At 37.1% G+C, this 18,301-nt stretch overlaps 1 protein-coding gene across 1 annotated transcript in view; it reads left to right on the top strand.

The window, feature by feature from the left end:
* Nucleotides 1-12,315: 12,315 nt before the first annotated feature.
* The window catches only part of SH3BGRL (SH3 domain binding glutamate rich protein like), an 84,311-nt gene continuing 78,325 nt past the window's right edge, over nucleotides 12,316-18,301 (top strand). The window contains exon 1 of the mRNA XM_015078213.3: nucleotides 12,316-12,552. Within this exon, the coding sequence (XP_014933699.1) occupies nucleotides 12,508-12,552 (45 nt within the window). The 5' untranslated portion in view covers nucleotides 12,316-12,507. The remainder of the gene's footprint in view (nucleotides 12,553-18,301) is intronic.

An 18,301-nucleotide genomic window follows, 5' to 3' on the forward strand; every position in this document is an offset into this window, starting at 1 on the left:
GCAGAAATAAACAATATAGAATCTAAAAACACGGTAGAGCAGATCAACGAAACCAAGAGTTGGTGTTTTGAAAAAATAACCAAAATTGACAAACCTCTAGCTAGGCTTCTCAAAAAGAAAAGGGAGATGACCCAAATAGATAAAATCATGAATGAAAATGGGATTATTACAACCAATCCCTCAGAGATACAAACAATTATCAGGGAATACTATGAAAAATTATATGCCAACAAATTGGACAACCTGGAAGAAATGGACAAATTCCTGAACACCCACACTCTTCCAAAACTCAATCAGGAGGAAATAGAAAGCTTGACCAGACCCATAACCAGTGAAGAAATTGAATCGGTTATCAAAAATCTCCCAACAAATAAGAGTCCAGGACCAGATGGCTTCCCAGGGGAGTTCTACCAGACGTTTAAAGCACAGATAATACCTATCCTTCTCAAGCTATTCCAAAAAATAGAAAGGGAAGGAAAACTTCCAGACTCATTCTAGGAAGCCAGTATTACTTTGATTCCTAAACCAGACAGAGACCCAGTAAAAAAAGAGAACTACCAGCCAATATCCCTGATGAATATGGATGCAAAAATTCTCAATAAGATGCTAGCAAATCGAATTCAACGGCATATAAAAAGAATTCTTCACCATGATCAAGTGGGATTCATTCCTGGGATGCAGGGCTGGTTCAACATTCGCAAATCAATCAACGTGATACATCACATTAACAAAAAAAAGAGAAGAACCATATGATCCTGTCAATTGATGCAGAAAAGGCCTTTGACAAAATCCAGCACCCTTTCTTAATAAAAACTCTTGAGAAAGTTGGGATAGAAGGAACATACTTAAAGATCATAAAAGCCATTTCTGAAAAGCCCACAGCTAACATCATCCTCAATGGGGAAAAACTGAGAGCTTTTTCCCTGAGATCAGGAACACGACAGGGATGCCCACTCTCACCGCTGTTGTTTAACATAGTGCTGGATGTTCTAGCATCAGCAATCAGACAACAAAAGGAAATCAAAGGCATCAAAATTGGCAAAGATGAAGTCAAGCTTTCGCTTTTTGCAGATGACCTGATATTATACATGGAAAATCTGATAGACTCCACCAGAAATCTGCTAGAACTGATACATGAATTCAGCAAAGTTGCAGGATACAAAGTCAATGTACAGAAATCAGTTGCATTCTTATACACTAACAATGAAGCAACAGAAAGACAAATAAAGTAACGGATCCCATTCACAATTGCACCAAGAAGCATAAAATACCTAGGGATAAATCTAACCAAAGATGTAAAGGATCTGTATGCTGAAAACTATAGAAAGCTTATGAAGGTAATTGAAGAAGATTTAAAGAAATGGAAACACATTCCCTGCTCATGGATTGGAAAAATAAATATTGTCAAAATGTCAATACTACCCAAAGCTATCTACACATTCAATGCAATCCCAATCAAAACTGCACTAGCATTCTTCTTGAAACTAGAACAAGCAATCCTAAAATTCATATGGAACCACAACAGGCCCTGAATAGCCAAAGTAATTTTGAAGAAGAAGACCAAAGCAGGAGGCATCACAATCCCAGACTTTAGCCTCTACTACAAAGCTGTCATCATCAAGACAGCATGGTATTGGCACAAAAGCAGACACATAGACCAATGGAATAGAATAGAAACCCCAGAACTAGACCCACAAACGTATGGCCAACTCATCTTTGACAAAGCAGGAAAGAACATCCAATGGAAAAAAGACAGTCTCTTTAACAAATGGTGCTGGGAGAACTGGACAGCAACATGCAGAAGGTTGAAACTAGACCACTTTCTCACACCATTCACAAAAATAAACTCAAAATGGATAAAGGACCTGAATGTGAGGCAGGAAACCATCAAAACCCTAGAGGAGAAAGCAGGAAAAGACCTCTCTGACCTCAGCTGTAGCAATCTCTTACTCGACACATCCCCAAAGGCAAGGGAATTAAAAGCAAAAGTGAATTACTGGGACCTTATGAAGATAAAAAGCTTCTGCACAGCAAAGGAAACAACCAACAAAACTAAAAGGCAACCAACGCATTGGGAAAAGATATTTGCAAATGACATATCGGACAAAGGGCTAGTATCCAAAATCTATAAAGAGCTCACCAAACTCCACACCCAAAAAACATATAACCCAGTGAAGAAATGGGCAGAAAACATGAATAGACACTTCTCTAAAGAAGACATCTGGATGGCCAACAGGCACATGAAAAGATGTTCAGCGTTGCTCCTTATCAGGGAAATACAAATCAAAACCACACTCAGGTATCACCTCACGCCAGTCAGAGTGGCCAAAATGAACAAATCAGGAGAATATAGATGCTGTAGAGGATGTGGAGAAACGGGAACCCTCCTGCACTGTTGGTGGGAATGCAAATTGGTGCAGCCCTTCCTGGAAAGCAGTGTGGAGGTTCCTCAGAAAATTAAAAATAGACCTACCCTATGACCCAGCAATAGCACTGCTAGGAATTTATCCAAGGGATACAGGAGTACTGATGCATAGGGGCACTTGTACCCCAATGTTCATAGCAGCAGTCTCAACAATAGCCAAATTATGGAAAGAGCCTAAATGTCCATCAACTGATGAATGGATAAAGAAATTGTTGTTTATATACACAATGGAATACTACGTGGCAATGAGAAAAAATGAAATATGGCCTTTTGTAGCAACGTGAATGGAACTGGAGAGTGTGATGCTAAGTGAAATAAGCCATACAGAGAAAGACAGATACCATATGGTTTCACTCTTATGTGGATCCTTTTTCATTCCTTATTTATACAGTTCTTAAAAATTTAAAACAAATATATAACTTCTTAAAATAAACAGTAATATTACAAGGATATGTAAGAACAAAATTGCCAAAATTTACTTCTTATTCCTGAAAATTATTAGTAAATTGCATAGAAGTGAATTAATAAGCATAATCTGTGAAAAGTACAGAATCCTGAATGCAAACAAGCCAATGAACTGAAGGATAATTTGACTAAGTTAAAAACAGAAACTTATGACCCATCAACTGCATTATAAAGTATTTAACCAAAGGATACAAAAACATTGATTCAAAGAGGTACATGCAGTCCAATGTTTATAGCAGCATTATCACCAATAGCCAAATTATGGAAAGAGCCCAAAGGTCCATCAACTGATGAATAGATATCTATATCTATATCTATATCTATATCTATATCTATATCTATATATACACACACACAATGGAATATTACTTATGCACCAAAAAGAATGAAATCTTTGCTGTGCAGAAGCTTTTTATCTTCATAAGGTCCCAGTAGTTCATTTTTACTTTTAATTCCCTTGCCTTTGGGGATGTGTCAAGTAAGAAATTGCTACGGCTGAGGTCAGAGAGGTGTTTTCCTGCTTTCTCCTCTAGGGTTTTGATGGTTTCCTGTCTCACATTCAGGTCCTTTATCCATTTTGAGTTTATTTTTGTGAATGGTGTGAGAAAGTGGTGGGAATGCAAATTGGTGCAGCCACTCTGGAAAACAGTGTGGAGGTTCCTCAAAAAATTAAAAATAGACCTACCCTATGACCCAGCAATAGCACTGCTAGGAATTTACCCAAGGGATACAGGAGTACTGATGCATAGGGGCACTTGTACCCCAATGTTTATAGAAGCACTCTCAACAATAGCCAAATTATGGAAAGAGCCTAAATGTCCATCAACTGATGAATGGATAAAGAAATTGTTGTTTATATACACAATGGAATACTACGTGGCAATGAGAAAAAATGAAATATGGCCTTTTGTAGCAACGTGAATGGAACTGGAGAGTGTGATGCTAAGTGAAATAAGCCATACAGAGAAAGACAGATACCATATGGTTTCACTCTTATGTGGATCCTGAGAAACTTAACAGGAACCCATGGGGGAGGGGAAGGAAAAAAAAAGTTAGAGTGGGAGAGAGCCAAAGCATAAGAGACTCTTAAAGACTGAGAACAAACTGAAGGTTGATGGGGGGTGGGAGGGAGGAGAGGGTGGGTGATGGGTATTGAGGAGGGCACCTTTTGGGATGAGCACTGGGTGTTGTATGGAAACCAATTTGACAATAAATTTCATATATTAAAAAAAAATCCTAGAGAACACAGGCAGTAACCTCCTTGACATTGGCTGTACAGCTTCTTACAAGCTATATCTCCTAAGACAAGGGAAAATAAAGTATTGGGACTTCATCAAAATAAAAAGCTTCTGCACACCAAAGGAAACAATCAACAAAACTAAAAGGCAACCTAGGGAAAGGGAGAAGGTATTTACAAATGACATATTTGATAAGGGATAGTACCCAAAATATGTAAAGATGTTGTAAAATTCAACAGTCAAAAAATGAATAATGCAATTAACAATGGAGAGAATAGACATTTTCCCAGAGAAGACATACAGATGGCCAATGGACACATGAAAAGATGTTCATGATCACTGGTCATCTGGGAAATGGAAATCAATACTACAATGATGTATCACCTCAAACCTGTCAGAATGGCTAAAATCAACAACATAAGAGGGGTGCCTGGGTGGCTCAGTCGGTTAAGCCCCACATCTGTCTGTCTGTCTGTCTGTCTCTCTCTCAAAATAAATAAAGTTTAAAAAACACACCATAAGTAACAGGTGTTAGGATGTGGAGAAAGGGGAACCCTCTTGCCCTGTTGGTGGGAATGCAGAGTTTTGCAGCCACTCTGGAAAACAGTATGGGCATTCCTCAGATAGTTAAAAATAGAACTACCCTATGACCCAGCAATTGCACTACACTGTATTTACCCAAAGAATACAAAAATACTAATTCAAAGAGATACACACACCCCAATATTTAAAGCAGCATTATCTACACTAGCCCATTTATGGAAACAGCCCAGTGTCCATGAGTGGATAATGAAGATGTGCTATGTATATATGTTATATATATACACACATAGCATGGAATATTACTCAACATAGAAAAGAATGAAATCTTGCCATTTGCAACAACATGGATAGAGCTATAGACTATTATGCTAAGTGAAATAAGTCAGTCAGAGAAAGCCAAATACCATATGATTTCACTCATATGTGGAATTTAAGAAGAAAAACAAATGAGCAAAAGGGAAAAAAAAGAGGCAAACCAGGAAACAGACCCTTGACTATAGAAAACAAACTGATGGTTACCAGAAGAGAGGTGGGTGGGTATGGATTATATAAATGATGGGGATTAAGTTGGGCACTTTTGATCAGTGCAGAGTGTTGTATGTAAGTGTTGAATCACTATATTGTATACCTGAAATTAATATTACACTACACTATATATTTACTAAGAGGAAATTTAAATTAAAACTTAAAAAAATGTGTAGTAAGGCTGCTATTCAGAATAGAAACAAACAAGACAAACAGATAAAAAAATGTGCAAAAGTTTTGCACAAATATTCCCCTAAACGACATATCCAAAAGGGCTCTTAATATATTAAAAGGTGTGTCGGGGCACCTGGGTGGCTCCGTCGGTTAAGTGTCTGACTTTGGCTCAGGTCATGATCTTGTGGTTCTTGAGGATGAGCCCCACGTTGGGCTCTGTGCTGACAGCTCAGAGCCTAGAGCCTGCTTCGGATTCTGTGTATTCCTTTCTCTCTGCCCATCCCTGTCTCTCTCTCAAAAATAAACCTTATAAAAATTAAATATAATATATATATATGTTTAAATATATATATATGTTAAAAATTATGACAATGATAAAAGCCATTCCTCATCATGCAGGAGGACTAAAAGAGAAACACATGGTCCAGAATGAGGATCCCTTAGTACTCTACACCAGGGTAGTCATATCATAGTTGGAACAAGACATTTAGTTTTGGGGACCACCCTCTGCATAAGAGAGAAATTGACAAACTGGAACATTATTTAGAGGAGAGACTCTGGACATTACAGCATATTAAGGCTAGTTAAAAAAAAAAAGACTGGTTAGAGAAACTGGAAATATTAACTTGGAGGAGAGAAGGCTTCCTATTGCAAAGGCATTCACAAGAATAGAAATGAGTTGATAACTATGAATTATTAGTATCAAAGGAACATAAAAAGAAACTGCTCAGCTAAACCTCAGAAAAAAATTCTAAAATTTTACCTTGAACAAAAACAGTATAGGAATGTTCAGGAATTGTGAGTTCACTGTAACTGGAGGTGTTTGCAATTAATGCCTGGATGACCACTTGTTGTTGTTATTGTCAGGGTGTGTAAGGGGCTGGGAATTTGATCTCTGAGGTCCTTTTCGGATCTTTGATTCCTTAAATTGTGGAATTGTGGTATGGTGTGGTGTGTATACGTGTGTAAGGAAGGGATCTGAAAGCAGGCCTCATTTGGAAGAACTAATACTTGGAAAAGCACCCTCCAACCTAGACCATTTCATCTCTTTGTGATGCTAATGGAGTTATCTTCACAGGTTGACTCACTACTCTTCTGGAATCAGTGACACCCAGTGAAAGATTAATGGGCCAGTAGCCCTTACTGCAAGTATCAGCAGGTTTTAGAAATAGTTGTTCTTGCCTGGAGTTCTGTTCAGTTCCCTGAGACCTTTTTTTTTGTTACTGCTCAAGGACAATGGATAAAATAACGTTCTACCTCTCTGCTGGAATTCTGTACAGAGCTGATAAAAAAATTATCTTTAAGCGTTGCTTTTTCAAGCACAGAACATTTATTTTTCATGGGTGTGTGGCACCCTGTAGCTGCTACAACTATGGTCATAACATCTTGGATGAGATCAGAACTCTGGACCCAGTACTTCCAAGATGTCTTCTGGCACCAAGTCCTAAAGTTCCTGCTGATGCACATCACCATGTAGCAGGTGACTGAAACAGGCTTAGAACTCCTAAGCACAATTCTCTGTTATTTAATGTACTCTGTTTCCACTGCAGATAATGCCATTGATGGTGACACTTGGAGAGAACAACAGTAAGTCCTCCAAAGTGCAATATTTTTTTAAATTTAAATATGTATGTGTTAATGTGTTGTCTGTTAATAAAGAAAAGATATATTCTTAATCTTTCACCTGCCAGAGCAGATGGAAGCATGGAGACCAGGGCATCACTGAATAACATTGTTGGTGGTTTCATCCAACACTGTTTGATGAACACTGTTCAAACACTGTTTGAACGCTTAAAAACCTAGGCACTCTTATTTTGGAAACACCACTCCACAGTGTATCAAAATTTATAAAAATTCAAATGTACCTGTCTTCTTACTCAAATATAAATGTTAAATAAAATATTAATATTTTATAACTGTTTTTTTTTAATTTTTTCAATGTTTATTTTTGAGAGACACAGAGAGACAGAAGGTGAGTATGGAAGGGGCAGAGAGAGAGGGAGACACAGAATTCAAAGCAGGCTCCAGGCCCTGAGCTGTCAGCACAGAGCCCGATGCGGGGCTTGAGCCCATGAACTGTGAGATCATGACCTGGGCTGAAGTTGGACGCGCAACTGACTGAGCCACCCAGGTGCCCCTATAACTTTGTTTTTAATTTTAAAATCATTTAGCACCAAGTACGTCATTAAATTATGCTTGACAGTGATTTCTCTACAACCATTATATATATTTGCGAATTCTGCTGCTGTAGAAGAAAAATCTAAACTGCAAATTGTTTTCAAGTGAAGTAAAATACTGATGAATGTTAAATTTAATGTTTAAAAAAGCTGACATGGTAATGTTTTCCATCTATTTCACTATTTCTTAATTGTGATTTTGTAGTCTTCTTTTTGTATTATGGGCTAAATAATATTTTCACTTTCTCAAAAGTTTAAAAATAGGAAATTTTCTGCTTTTGTCAATAATGGACTGGGTGATCCGGAACAACCTTCTTGTAAAAGGCAATTTAAATGTTAGAAGACACTTTACAAAATCTTCTTAAAAATATCAAAGACCTAGTCAAAAAAGTGAGGAATTACCAGGGCAAGAAAAGGGGATGGATTACAAATCCAAAGAACTCAGTGATAAATTAGAGCTGCTTTTTCCCATGGGCCATTTGCTGAGTAGGAAAATGAAGCTTCTAGGCAGACCTTCTCTCCTGAAGATAACCCTCCTGAAGACTCCCAACCCTGAATGGGGTGTGACAGCATAAGTAGTCTCTACTTGAGAAGGGAAAGTGCTGCCCTGAAGAAACAAGTATCAGTTCAGGCAAGGAGGTAGAAAGAATGGGGAAAAGGTTGAATATGTAGAAGAGTTTTCTCATCATAAACAGAACCCCCAGTGGAATATAGTGAAAAGGTTTGAGAGGGAGGAAATATGGAGATTGAAATTGAGGTAGAATTTCTGAATGAGATGTCTTCTAGCTCTTACCCTATGCAAGATGCATGATCCATTTCTACCAGAAATTATGAGACTCCCATTATGTTAACTCTTCCATATCACAGATATCCTCAATCCTGTCTTCTTATTCTATCTTTTCACCTATACTCCAATTTTATCACTGTGTGTACAGCTCACTGAAATTGTCCTATACCCTCCAGCTCAGCAGTTGGCCTAAAAATTCAAAACAGGGAACCAAAATGTATATTTTGAGTAGTGGTGTACTCATTCTGACACCATTACTAGTATGAGTATCTGGATCGGCAAAGGGGATTTGGGACAGAGAAGCATTTGTAGGAACTTACCTGCATATCAGAAAAGTGCTAAGGTTAGGAACTTATATCAGAAAACTCAGTGAGGGAGGAGAGGGGAGTAAAACCTGCTAAGAAGTGTCGTTAGACTTCAATATCTAAGACCAAGGTCATAAAATCTCTACTCATACCTCCACAGCTCCATTCTTGTGATTGGGGTAACATCAGATAGTTCCTCAAGGAAATCAACATTCTTTTCCAGTCTAGACCAGGGCAATGCTGGGCCCAAATGATAACATTTTAATAGGCTGGAGTGCCTATCTAGTTTGCCAGCAATTCCACATGTAAGAATTTATTCCAAAATAATTATTAGAGGTGTGGACAAAAATTTGTAGATAAACATATACTGCAGCATTAACTACAATATAGAATAATTGAAAACAAGCAACATGTCCAATAGTGCAGAACTGGATAAATAACTTTTGGTATGTTTGTGAAATGGAACCATGTAAAACCATTCAAAATCATGTGGAATAATATCTCCTGACATGGGATAATTTTTCAAATGCTTTGTAAGTGAAAAACAGTAATGTACAAAATAGTATGTATCCTATGATAATTTTTAAAATGTGTTTACTCTCTTCCTTCCTGCCACTTCTCTCAACCCTTCACACCCACTCTCATCTATCCCTGACTAGACTTAGAAGGGCTTGCATCAATGTATTAAAGACTGTTATCTCCAGATACTTTCTTTCTTTCCAATATTTGCTAAATTTTCTGAACACAGCATGAACTTATTTTATAAGTTTTGAAAAATACTAACATTTGGTTAATAAATCAGTAGATTTCCAGTTCCATCCATGTTGCTGCAAATGGCATGATTTAATTCTCATTACCAAGTAGTATTCCATTGTACACATATGCTGAGTGAAGTAAGTCAGTCAGAAGGACAGATATCATGTGTTTTCACTCATATGTGGATCTTGAGAAGCCTAACAAAAGACCATGGGGGAAGGGAAGGGTAAAAATAGTTACAAACAGAGAGGGAGGGAGGCAAACCACAAGAGACACTTAAATACAGAGAACAAACTGAAGGTGGACGGGGGTGGGAAGAGGGAAAATGGGTGATTGGCATTGAGGGCACTTGTTGGGATGAGCACTGGGTGTTGTATGTAAGCTAATTTGACAATAAATTATATTTTACAAATATAAATAAATAAATAAATAAATAAATGATATCTTATGGCAATAAGTCACAAATACTGTTTGAAAATTCTTTGATCCATCTTACTTTAATCAGGCCATAATCTTTCCAGTAAAATTATATTAAAATGATTTGGGGAACTACTTTATGTAAGATTAAAATGAAGCAAAAGTGTCTATTCTAGAATATACATTCCAGGGATGGTTGAATATAGTAAGGTATAAGTCTAATATAATCTATAATGTTAATTTCTAGGATAAAAATATTGGTAAAACCGGTCCCCTCATGTATCCCAAGTATTGTCAATAAGGGACAACAGATTTTGTTTATTGGTGAAATTTTCACTTAGATTAATATATCTGGATTTAAAATTAATTAAATACCAGGAATCATCTTCCCATTCCTGAGAGTTTCAGATAAACTGAACTCATTATTCATTCTGCCATCCAGTTCTCTGCAGATGTAAATTTATTTTATGAGTATGTAGAATAAGTACAAGAGTTGTTCTTTCTTTCTTTTTATTTTTTCAATTCAAAAGAGACTATGGGTCAAAATGTCCAAATAGAATACATGTTGACCACTAAGAGACAGGAGTCTGGGTGATATATGTATATGAAAAATTGTGTACATTTTGCCAAATCAAAACCTGAATGAAGATTTTCCTATCCTGTGGACTGGGAAGCACAATAACAGTCACCCTGAATTAGACAACAATGAAAGTAGCTTATCACCCTGACTTATTTCTGCCTGATCATTTGTATAATGATTTTGAGTTGTATCTAGAGAAGGAGTTAGACACATGAAGAGGACAGAAAAGAGTAAAAGGGTGTGGGAGAAAAGTGAAGAATGAGAGAAAAACAGAAAAAGCATGAAAATGAGAATAAATATGGTGATTTCAATGGGGAGTCAACAATGATTATGTAGGGAAGTTAGTTTGGAGGAGGAAGGGATAAGACTATGGCTAGTGTAGGGCCAGATTATGGAAGGAGATCCTTAGAAACATAATTTAGGTTTGATTTGATAGTCTATGGAGAGCTATGTTTAGTGATATATGATAGTAATATTTTAAATTTTTTAGTGTTTATTTTTGAGAGAGAGAGAGAGAGAGTCAGAGCATGAGCAGGGGTGGGGCAGAGAGACAGGCAGACACAGAATCTGAACTGTCAGCACAGAGCCCGATGTGGGGCTCGAACCCACAAACTGTGAGATCATGACCTGAGCCGAAGTTGGACACTTAACCAACTGAGCCACCCAGGTGCCCTGTATGAAAGTAATATTTTAGAAGGAAAGATAGGTAAGTATTATTGAGTACTTTACTTATTCTGGTCAATGTGATACAGGATGGGCAAGAGGGTGGCCTTTGAAGTTGGTTGACTTAAGGTCTAGTACTGACTGTGGAATTTACCAGCTATATGACATTGGGAAAATTACTTATTTACCTGAGTCTCAGTTTCTTCATCTGTAAAATTGTTGTTATAATATCCACCCTTCAAGGTTGTTGTATGGATCATACAGATTGAAGAAGGGAGAACCTATGAATAGGGAACAGTTAGGAAGGTATTACAATGAATGAACCTAGACAAAGGTGATTACACCACTAGAATGGAGAGGGAGGAAAAACTGCAAAGAAAAAGGAAAGAAGTAGGACAGATAAGTGACTACCTCACCTCACTCTTATTCATCTTGCAAGTTTCTTATTTCTGTTCATATGATATAATCTGGGATAATGAAATTACACTCTGAAGTACAGGGTCCCTCTCTAGACATTATCAATTGTTTATTCATTCCCTAGAGTTATAAATAACCGTTTATTTTCTCTGTTCATCATTTAAACATCTCTGCAACATACGATTCAAACTCCCTTTCTTCAGTCAGTTAAAAAAAACAAAACAAAGCAAAAAGTCATTCACTTTCTTACACTGTATTTTCAATTTTGTTATTGTTTGCAATTTCTTCCTCCATTATTGAGTTTGCCAGTCAGGCCTCCTGTGAATTTTCACAGAGACAGGATTCCCTATCATAACAAAAAGTGAAACAGAAAGAAAACTAGTCCTGCCGTTTCTGGGCTTAGAGAAACCTGAAACTTCTTAAACCTTCTGTGTCATTGGTTACTTCTTCAGTGCCTAATTTCTGCTACCAACTAACATTAGATAATCACTACATAATAGGAGTCTTAAAATGCACAAGGCTTGGAAGGCATGGGCTTTCTTACCAGTGTCTGTATTCAACATAGAGCGTCTTTATTTCAAGAAAGGTCTGTCTTATTTGCATACATTTCTGACCAGGAAGTTATGCACAGAACTTTTAGTTTCTGTGGTAAAATGTCCTTCATTTTAATATAATTTAATTCAACCCTTTCTTTTGTTTTTTCTTTCTCCTCTACCTCTTCTCGGGGAGAGAATAGTAAAAAATAAATGTTTCAACAGATCTCGCGGTGTTATTCGAGATTCCCTAATAAAAAAAAAATAGAAATGATGCAAATGAGCCTGTGTTTTCCAGGCTCTGGGGCTGAGACTGCAGTGTTCTGAGCTCAGTGAAAGCAGTCAAGGGAGGAGGCGGGTCTCTGGCAATTTCCCTTTCTAATTTCCCCCACCCTTCTCTTCCAACCTCTGTTCCACCTCTAGGTGGATTCCAGCCTTTGCGGCAGCTGCTCTCTAGCCCTTTGCAGGACCCAAACAACAGCGGCCGGCCATCGTTCCCAGGATGGTGATCCGTGTGTATATTGCATCTTCCTCTGGTTCTACGGCGGTAAGGAGGGTGGGGAGACCACTTTGTTTTCCTACATACCAGTCTCCTTCTGCCCCAGAACCCTTAAATTGAAGTTCCTCTGGCAGCTGTTTTTTTCAGAAGACACACACATCTTCCACCCCTCCTCCCCTTCTTCTGTTTCTTCTCTTTGTTGCATCGATTTCATTTTTCCATGGGGTTTATCTTTGTTTGCCTTATGTTAGAACCACATTTCTTCTTTGAAGGAAAAAGGCAGCTACTGAGTTTTGGTAGATGGGAGATGGTGGCTTAGGGTCTTTAAGGTTAGGGGAAGAAGGCAAGTAAAATCACACACTGGTGAGTTTCTGGAGTGGGAAATTTGCCATTTGTGCTTCTAGGTACTGAGATCAAGGGCAGGAGTGCAGTTCTGTAAGGATGCAAAACATGCTAACTGAAGATAATTGAGTGGAGGCCTATTTAGGCATTGTGATTATTTTTGAAGTGAGACCCCTTTAATCAGAGAGTTATATTGCCAATGTGTGGGAGAGGGTGTTTAAATTCAGCCTAAAAAGTGTTAGAAGTAGGCAGAATGGGAGGGGATTTTGGGAACAATGATGCAAAGTTGTGGGGTTTTTTTAACTTTAATGTGACAGGGGGCCTGTTTTTTCCTTCCATATTGCCCCTTATTTTGATTTTTTTCTTTTTTCTTTTTTCAAAAGATTTTACTTGTAATATTTCTAACTGCTTCAACTATATTGAGAACTAAAAATGGAACTAAAAAATAAGTGGCTTCTTGTGTAGAGGCAGACTCCACTTGCTTTTTTTTTTTAATGTTTATTTATTTTTTTGAGAGAGAGAGAGACACAGAACATGAGTGGCTGAGGGGCAGACAGAGAGGGAGACACAGAATCTGAAGCAGGCTCCAGGCTCTGAGCTACCAGCACAGAGCCAGACATGGGGCTCGAACCCAGGAACCTTGAGATCATGACCTGAGTTGAAGTAGGACCCACTGAGCCACCCAGGCACCCCTCCAGTTGCTGCTTCTTAAAATGATAGGACAGGTTCCCCCCTGGATTCATGTGCTTTTAATTTAGAATAATATATCAGCAGCTGTGGGGAGCAATAGGGTAAACTGGGGTGAAAGCTGAGTGTATATCCATGATAAATGAAAGTACCTGTTTTTCACAACTCAAGAGAAAAGCTAACAGTAAGTAGCACATTTCTTATGTGTGAGTTCAGGATGTAGGAGGTAGGAACTGCATCCCTCTTCTGAGCTTTAGAGCAGCAGCTATTCCATGTTTCCACTGTTATTGTTTATTTTTGTTTTGTTTATTTACCCCCTAAGTGGGTTTGGGATAAAACTGAAGGTTCTGGGGGTGCCTGGGTGGCTCAGTCGGTTGAGTGTCCGACTTTGGCTCAGTTCATGATCTCACGATTCTCGTGGGTTCAAGCCCCGCATGGGGCTCTGTGCTGACCTCTCTCTGCCCCTCCCCTGCTCGCACTGTTTCTCTCTCTCTCTCTCTCAAAAATAAATAAACACTAAAAAAAAATTTAACTGAAGCTTATGTGAAATCACAGGAACCTTGAACTTTGAACTTTATCTTCTCTGGTCACCGTGTGTGGGTATGTTCAGACAGTTTTCAGATGGAATACTTAACTTTACATTTTTTGGGCAAGTTTAGGTTGAAAACATAAAGAGAACTTTTTATATTACCTTTGAAGTTTATTTTATGAGCTTCTTGCCTCATTATTATCCATATATATTCTGATATTTCAGAGGAACATTTGAGTTGCTCAGAGTCTCAAGTCCAGTATAACAATTGTAAAATTTTAAAGACCAGCTTAATAACTTTAGTTAAATTCCTTATTAGATTGAACAGATCAGGAAGTTAGTTTCATTTTGGGTGATACGCAGTTACAGTACTGCTATTTATTCTTTGCTTTCTTGTTCTTCTACCCCTCCTCCAAAAGTATATTCAAAAAGAAACTCCATTCAGAATTTCTATTAAAGTAAGAACAATTGTACCTCTCTCTTTATTAAGATTTAAGTTTCTATGGGCCTTAAAAAATAACTGCTTTCTCTTATTATGTACATTGTTAGACTAGAATGGTGAAGATTCTACAAATAGTAAATATTTATGCTATTTGTGTTTTGTTTCAATTTTCTCTTATGCGTAATTAGATTTGTCTGTTATTTAAGTAACTATAGTTCTTTTGAGCCTGTTATCAAAATTATACATATTGACAAAATAAATTCTTATTTTTTTATAAATTATGGATACTTTTAAATAATACTAAAATGGTATAAAGTGAGTGTACTTCAGGAAGAGCTCATTTATAACATAAATGGGAAATATTCAAGTGGCAATACTAAGTTTTTCCCTTAAGATTGCTACCATATAGTTTTTAACACACAATTTAGAAATTTTGGGGTAAAAATCATAATAGGAACCCAAAAATTACTCAAAGTGAGATAGTCTTATAAGTGATTTAGTGTTGTTCTCTGAAGAGCATTTAAAAGAAAGCTTTTGATTTTGGACTGATAATTTCTGATGGTTTTCTGACTCTTCTTAATGTTTGTTACAAAATAACCAATATTAGATATTTTGTGAGGCAGGGGAGGATCTATGATAATTCTAAAACAATATTAAATTATTCTGTTTTTATTTCAAGACTCTTTTTCCCTCATAGCTTGATTTAAAAAACAGAAAAGTTTTCATTTACTCAACTCTGTCCCAATACAGAAGAGTAACACTTGCTTCTCAAAAATTTAGAAATGAAAGTATGTTAATTTTTGCAACAGATTTCTAGAAAGCCATAATAATAATAATAGTGGGAACACTTAATTGTGTCAAGTGCTATCTAATTTTTTTCTTGACATTTTTTAGTCCTATGAATCAGGTCTTATGATTATCTCTCTTTTTAGGTTAAGGAAATACAGGTTCAGAAATGTTAAACAACTTTCCAAGGTCACATAAGTAGGAAGCCACAGAACTTGTATCTAATACAAGCTGTTTGAATCCAATAACATGTGTTTAACCACCAACAAATATATTGTTCCACTGGTGCATCATAGCTAGGAGGCATGAGAAGATAAATGTGAATATGAGGTGAGAGGCACAGAAATAACTATGCCCTTTAAGTGGAAGAATTGCCTGAGTATGTGTGTGTCTGTGTACACACACACACACACACACACACACACACCCACACACCCAGAGGTTAGAAAAAAGAGGAGCTGATGTGGAGGAGAGATAGTATGTCCAAAGCTGAATGCCAGTAAATGGGGTAGATGACCATTCACTCAAGGACAGGGAGATAGAGACATGCCCATTTGGAACTGTTTTTTATAGATCAAGGTATGGAAATTCAGGCATTAATATTGTTTCTTTTTATGGAAACAATTTAGCAGCAATGCAGTTCCAAAGTTGTTTGTTCATAGGAAGTGATTTAGCGATTTCTGCCTGTTCAGAGCTGTTTGTGCATGTCTTGACCCACTGTAACACAGAGGTATACACCATGGTTTTTTTTTTTCTTGAGATTGTAATGCCCTATAAATTTGTATTTAATGGAAAAATAGTAAGCACAGACCTATAAAAATAAATTACAATAACTTTTTTATTATTTTTTTTCAACGTTTTTATTTATTTTTGGGACAGAGAGAGACAGAGCATGAACGGGGGAGGGGCAGAGAGAGAGGGAGACACAGAATCGGAAACAGGCTCCAGGCTCTGAGCCATCAGCCCAGAGCCTGATGCGGGGCTCGAACTCACGGACCGCGAGATCGTGACCTGGCTGAAGTCGGACGCTTAACCGACTGCGCCACCCAGGTGCCCCATAAATTTCAATAACTTTTAACAAAAATCAATATTGGCCTTTGATCAGAATTGCTAGAGTGATGATTGCTTAGAGATTTTTAACTGGTTTGAGAGGGTTTTTTTTTTCTCAAACTTCTTTTCCTTGGACCCATAATAATCTCCATTGTTTGGTCTCTATGCATTCTAGGTGTGCTTGGTGTAGAAATGTTAAGATTGTGGTAGGATAGATCATTTCTAGGGGTTTTATTTATGAAATAAAATTTGTAAGATGATCTTTTTTATGACTGCTAAAACATAAACTATTACTAATGAATAAATTAAATATACATAATTTTTCTTTACGGCAGTATCTGCTATACAAGTTATAAAAACATTTAAATAAAACAAATGCTTGTGATTGCCAAAGCATGAGTCACAGTATTTTTTTTTTCATTTGGATAATATAGATGTGGAATAATTAAACTACAGCTATTCATCTATATGATTTCCAAGTAATTGTATTTTAGGTGACAGAGTATTTTGCTGTTCTGACTCTGCATTTATAAATTGAACATTGATTTGATGTATGCTATAGTCTTTGTTATAACTGTCAAGATTTGCTTGAATGCTGTTTAAAGGTATTGATAAACTACTTAAAAGGACAAAATCAGAAACTGTTCATCATATGAATGCATTGACATACTTTTTGGATGTTCTAAAACAGTGGGAAATGATAACTTTCACTTGGCAAATGCAGGAACTCAATATCAGCACCTTCAGTCTGATGCTCTATATTTGATGACTGACTTCCTCAATTTCAAAACAATAATGACAAAGTTTTTGGAATAATTTTGCCCAACTTAAAGAGGCTTGGAAAACACAATTATCGGTGATGATTTTTGAGCTTTTAAAAGTCAAATGGTTTCAGAGAAGAATGTATTTTGGAAATTTAGTATAAAATTAGACTTATAATCTTGTAGAAGAGAAAGATAAAGTGGATTTTTCTCTAGCTCAAAGACTAATTTCTCTACTGAGGAGGAGTTTCGATCAATAAACTGTAAGGTCAATTCTCCCCTTGAGTTGACCTGAAAAAAAAAAATTGACACCTCAGATACAATCAGGTCAAGTGTTCTAATTCTCTGTGGTTATTCTTTAAATTCTTCTCTAAAATATATATCGCACAGTCAAATATATATCTTTTTTAAAGTTTATTTATTTATGTTTTTAATTTTTGTTTAATGTTTATTTTTGACAGAGAGAGACAGAGCATGAGTAGGGGAGGGGCAGAGGGAGAGAGAGACACAGAATATGAAGCAGGCTCCAAGCCCTGAGCTGTCAGCACAGAGCCTGATGCAGGGCTCAAACTCACAGACCGTGAGATCATGACCTGAGCTGAAGTCAGATGCTCAACCTACTGAGCCGCCCAGGCGCCCCAAGTTTATTTATTTATTTTTGAGAAAGAGAGGGGGAGAGTGCAAGCTGGGGAGGGGCAAAGAGAGAGGAAGAGAAAAATCCCAAGCAAACTCTGTGCTGTTAGCACAAAACCCAATGAGGGGCTTGATCTCATGAATTGTGAGGTCATGACCTGAGCTGCAGTCATGAGTCAGATGGCTAACTGAGCCATTAGGTGCCTGAAACATATATCTTTTATAGAAATATTTTCTGCTTTAATTGAATTATCCATGGTTATATTTCATTTCTTACTGATAAAATTAAACAGTGAGAATCTGTTGGTGATTATCTGACCATCTGCTTTCAGTTATGCTTTATAGCCCACCAGGAGGCCTTTTAAACCTAGTACTGAATTATTTCCGCCAATCCAGACCAAGATTAAACAAACGTATATTTAGAGAGAAGGGGCAGCTCATTTATTATGACTTTTTATTAATAAGAGAGCCAAAACTGGCATTTACACTTGGCCAGTTGAGCAGAATTCTAAGCAAAGGGCTAATTGGCTAGCCCAGTCCTTCATATTTTGGCTTTATTAGGTTGTT

Source organism: Acinonyx jubatus, chromosome X (assembly GCF_027475565.1).
Source record: "Acinonyx jubatus isolate Ajub_Pintada_27869175 chromosome X, VMU_Ajub_asm_v1.0, whole genome shotgun sequence".
Lineage (NCBI taxonomy): Eukaryota > Metazoa > Chordata > Mammalia > Carnivora > Felidae > Acinonyx > Acinonyx jubatus.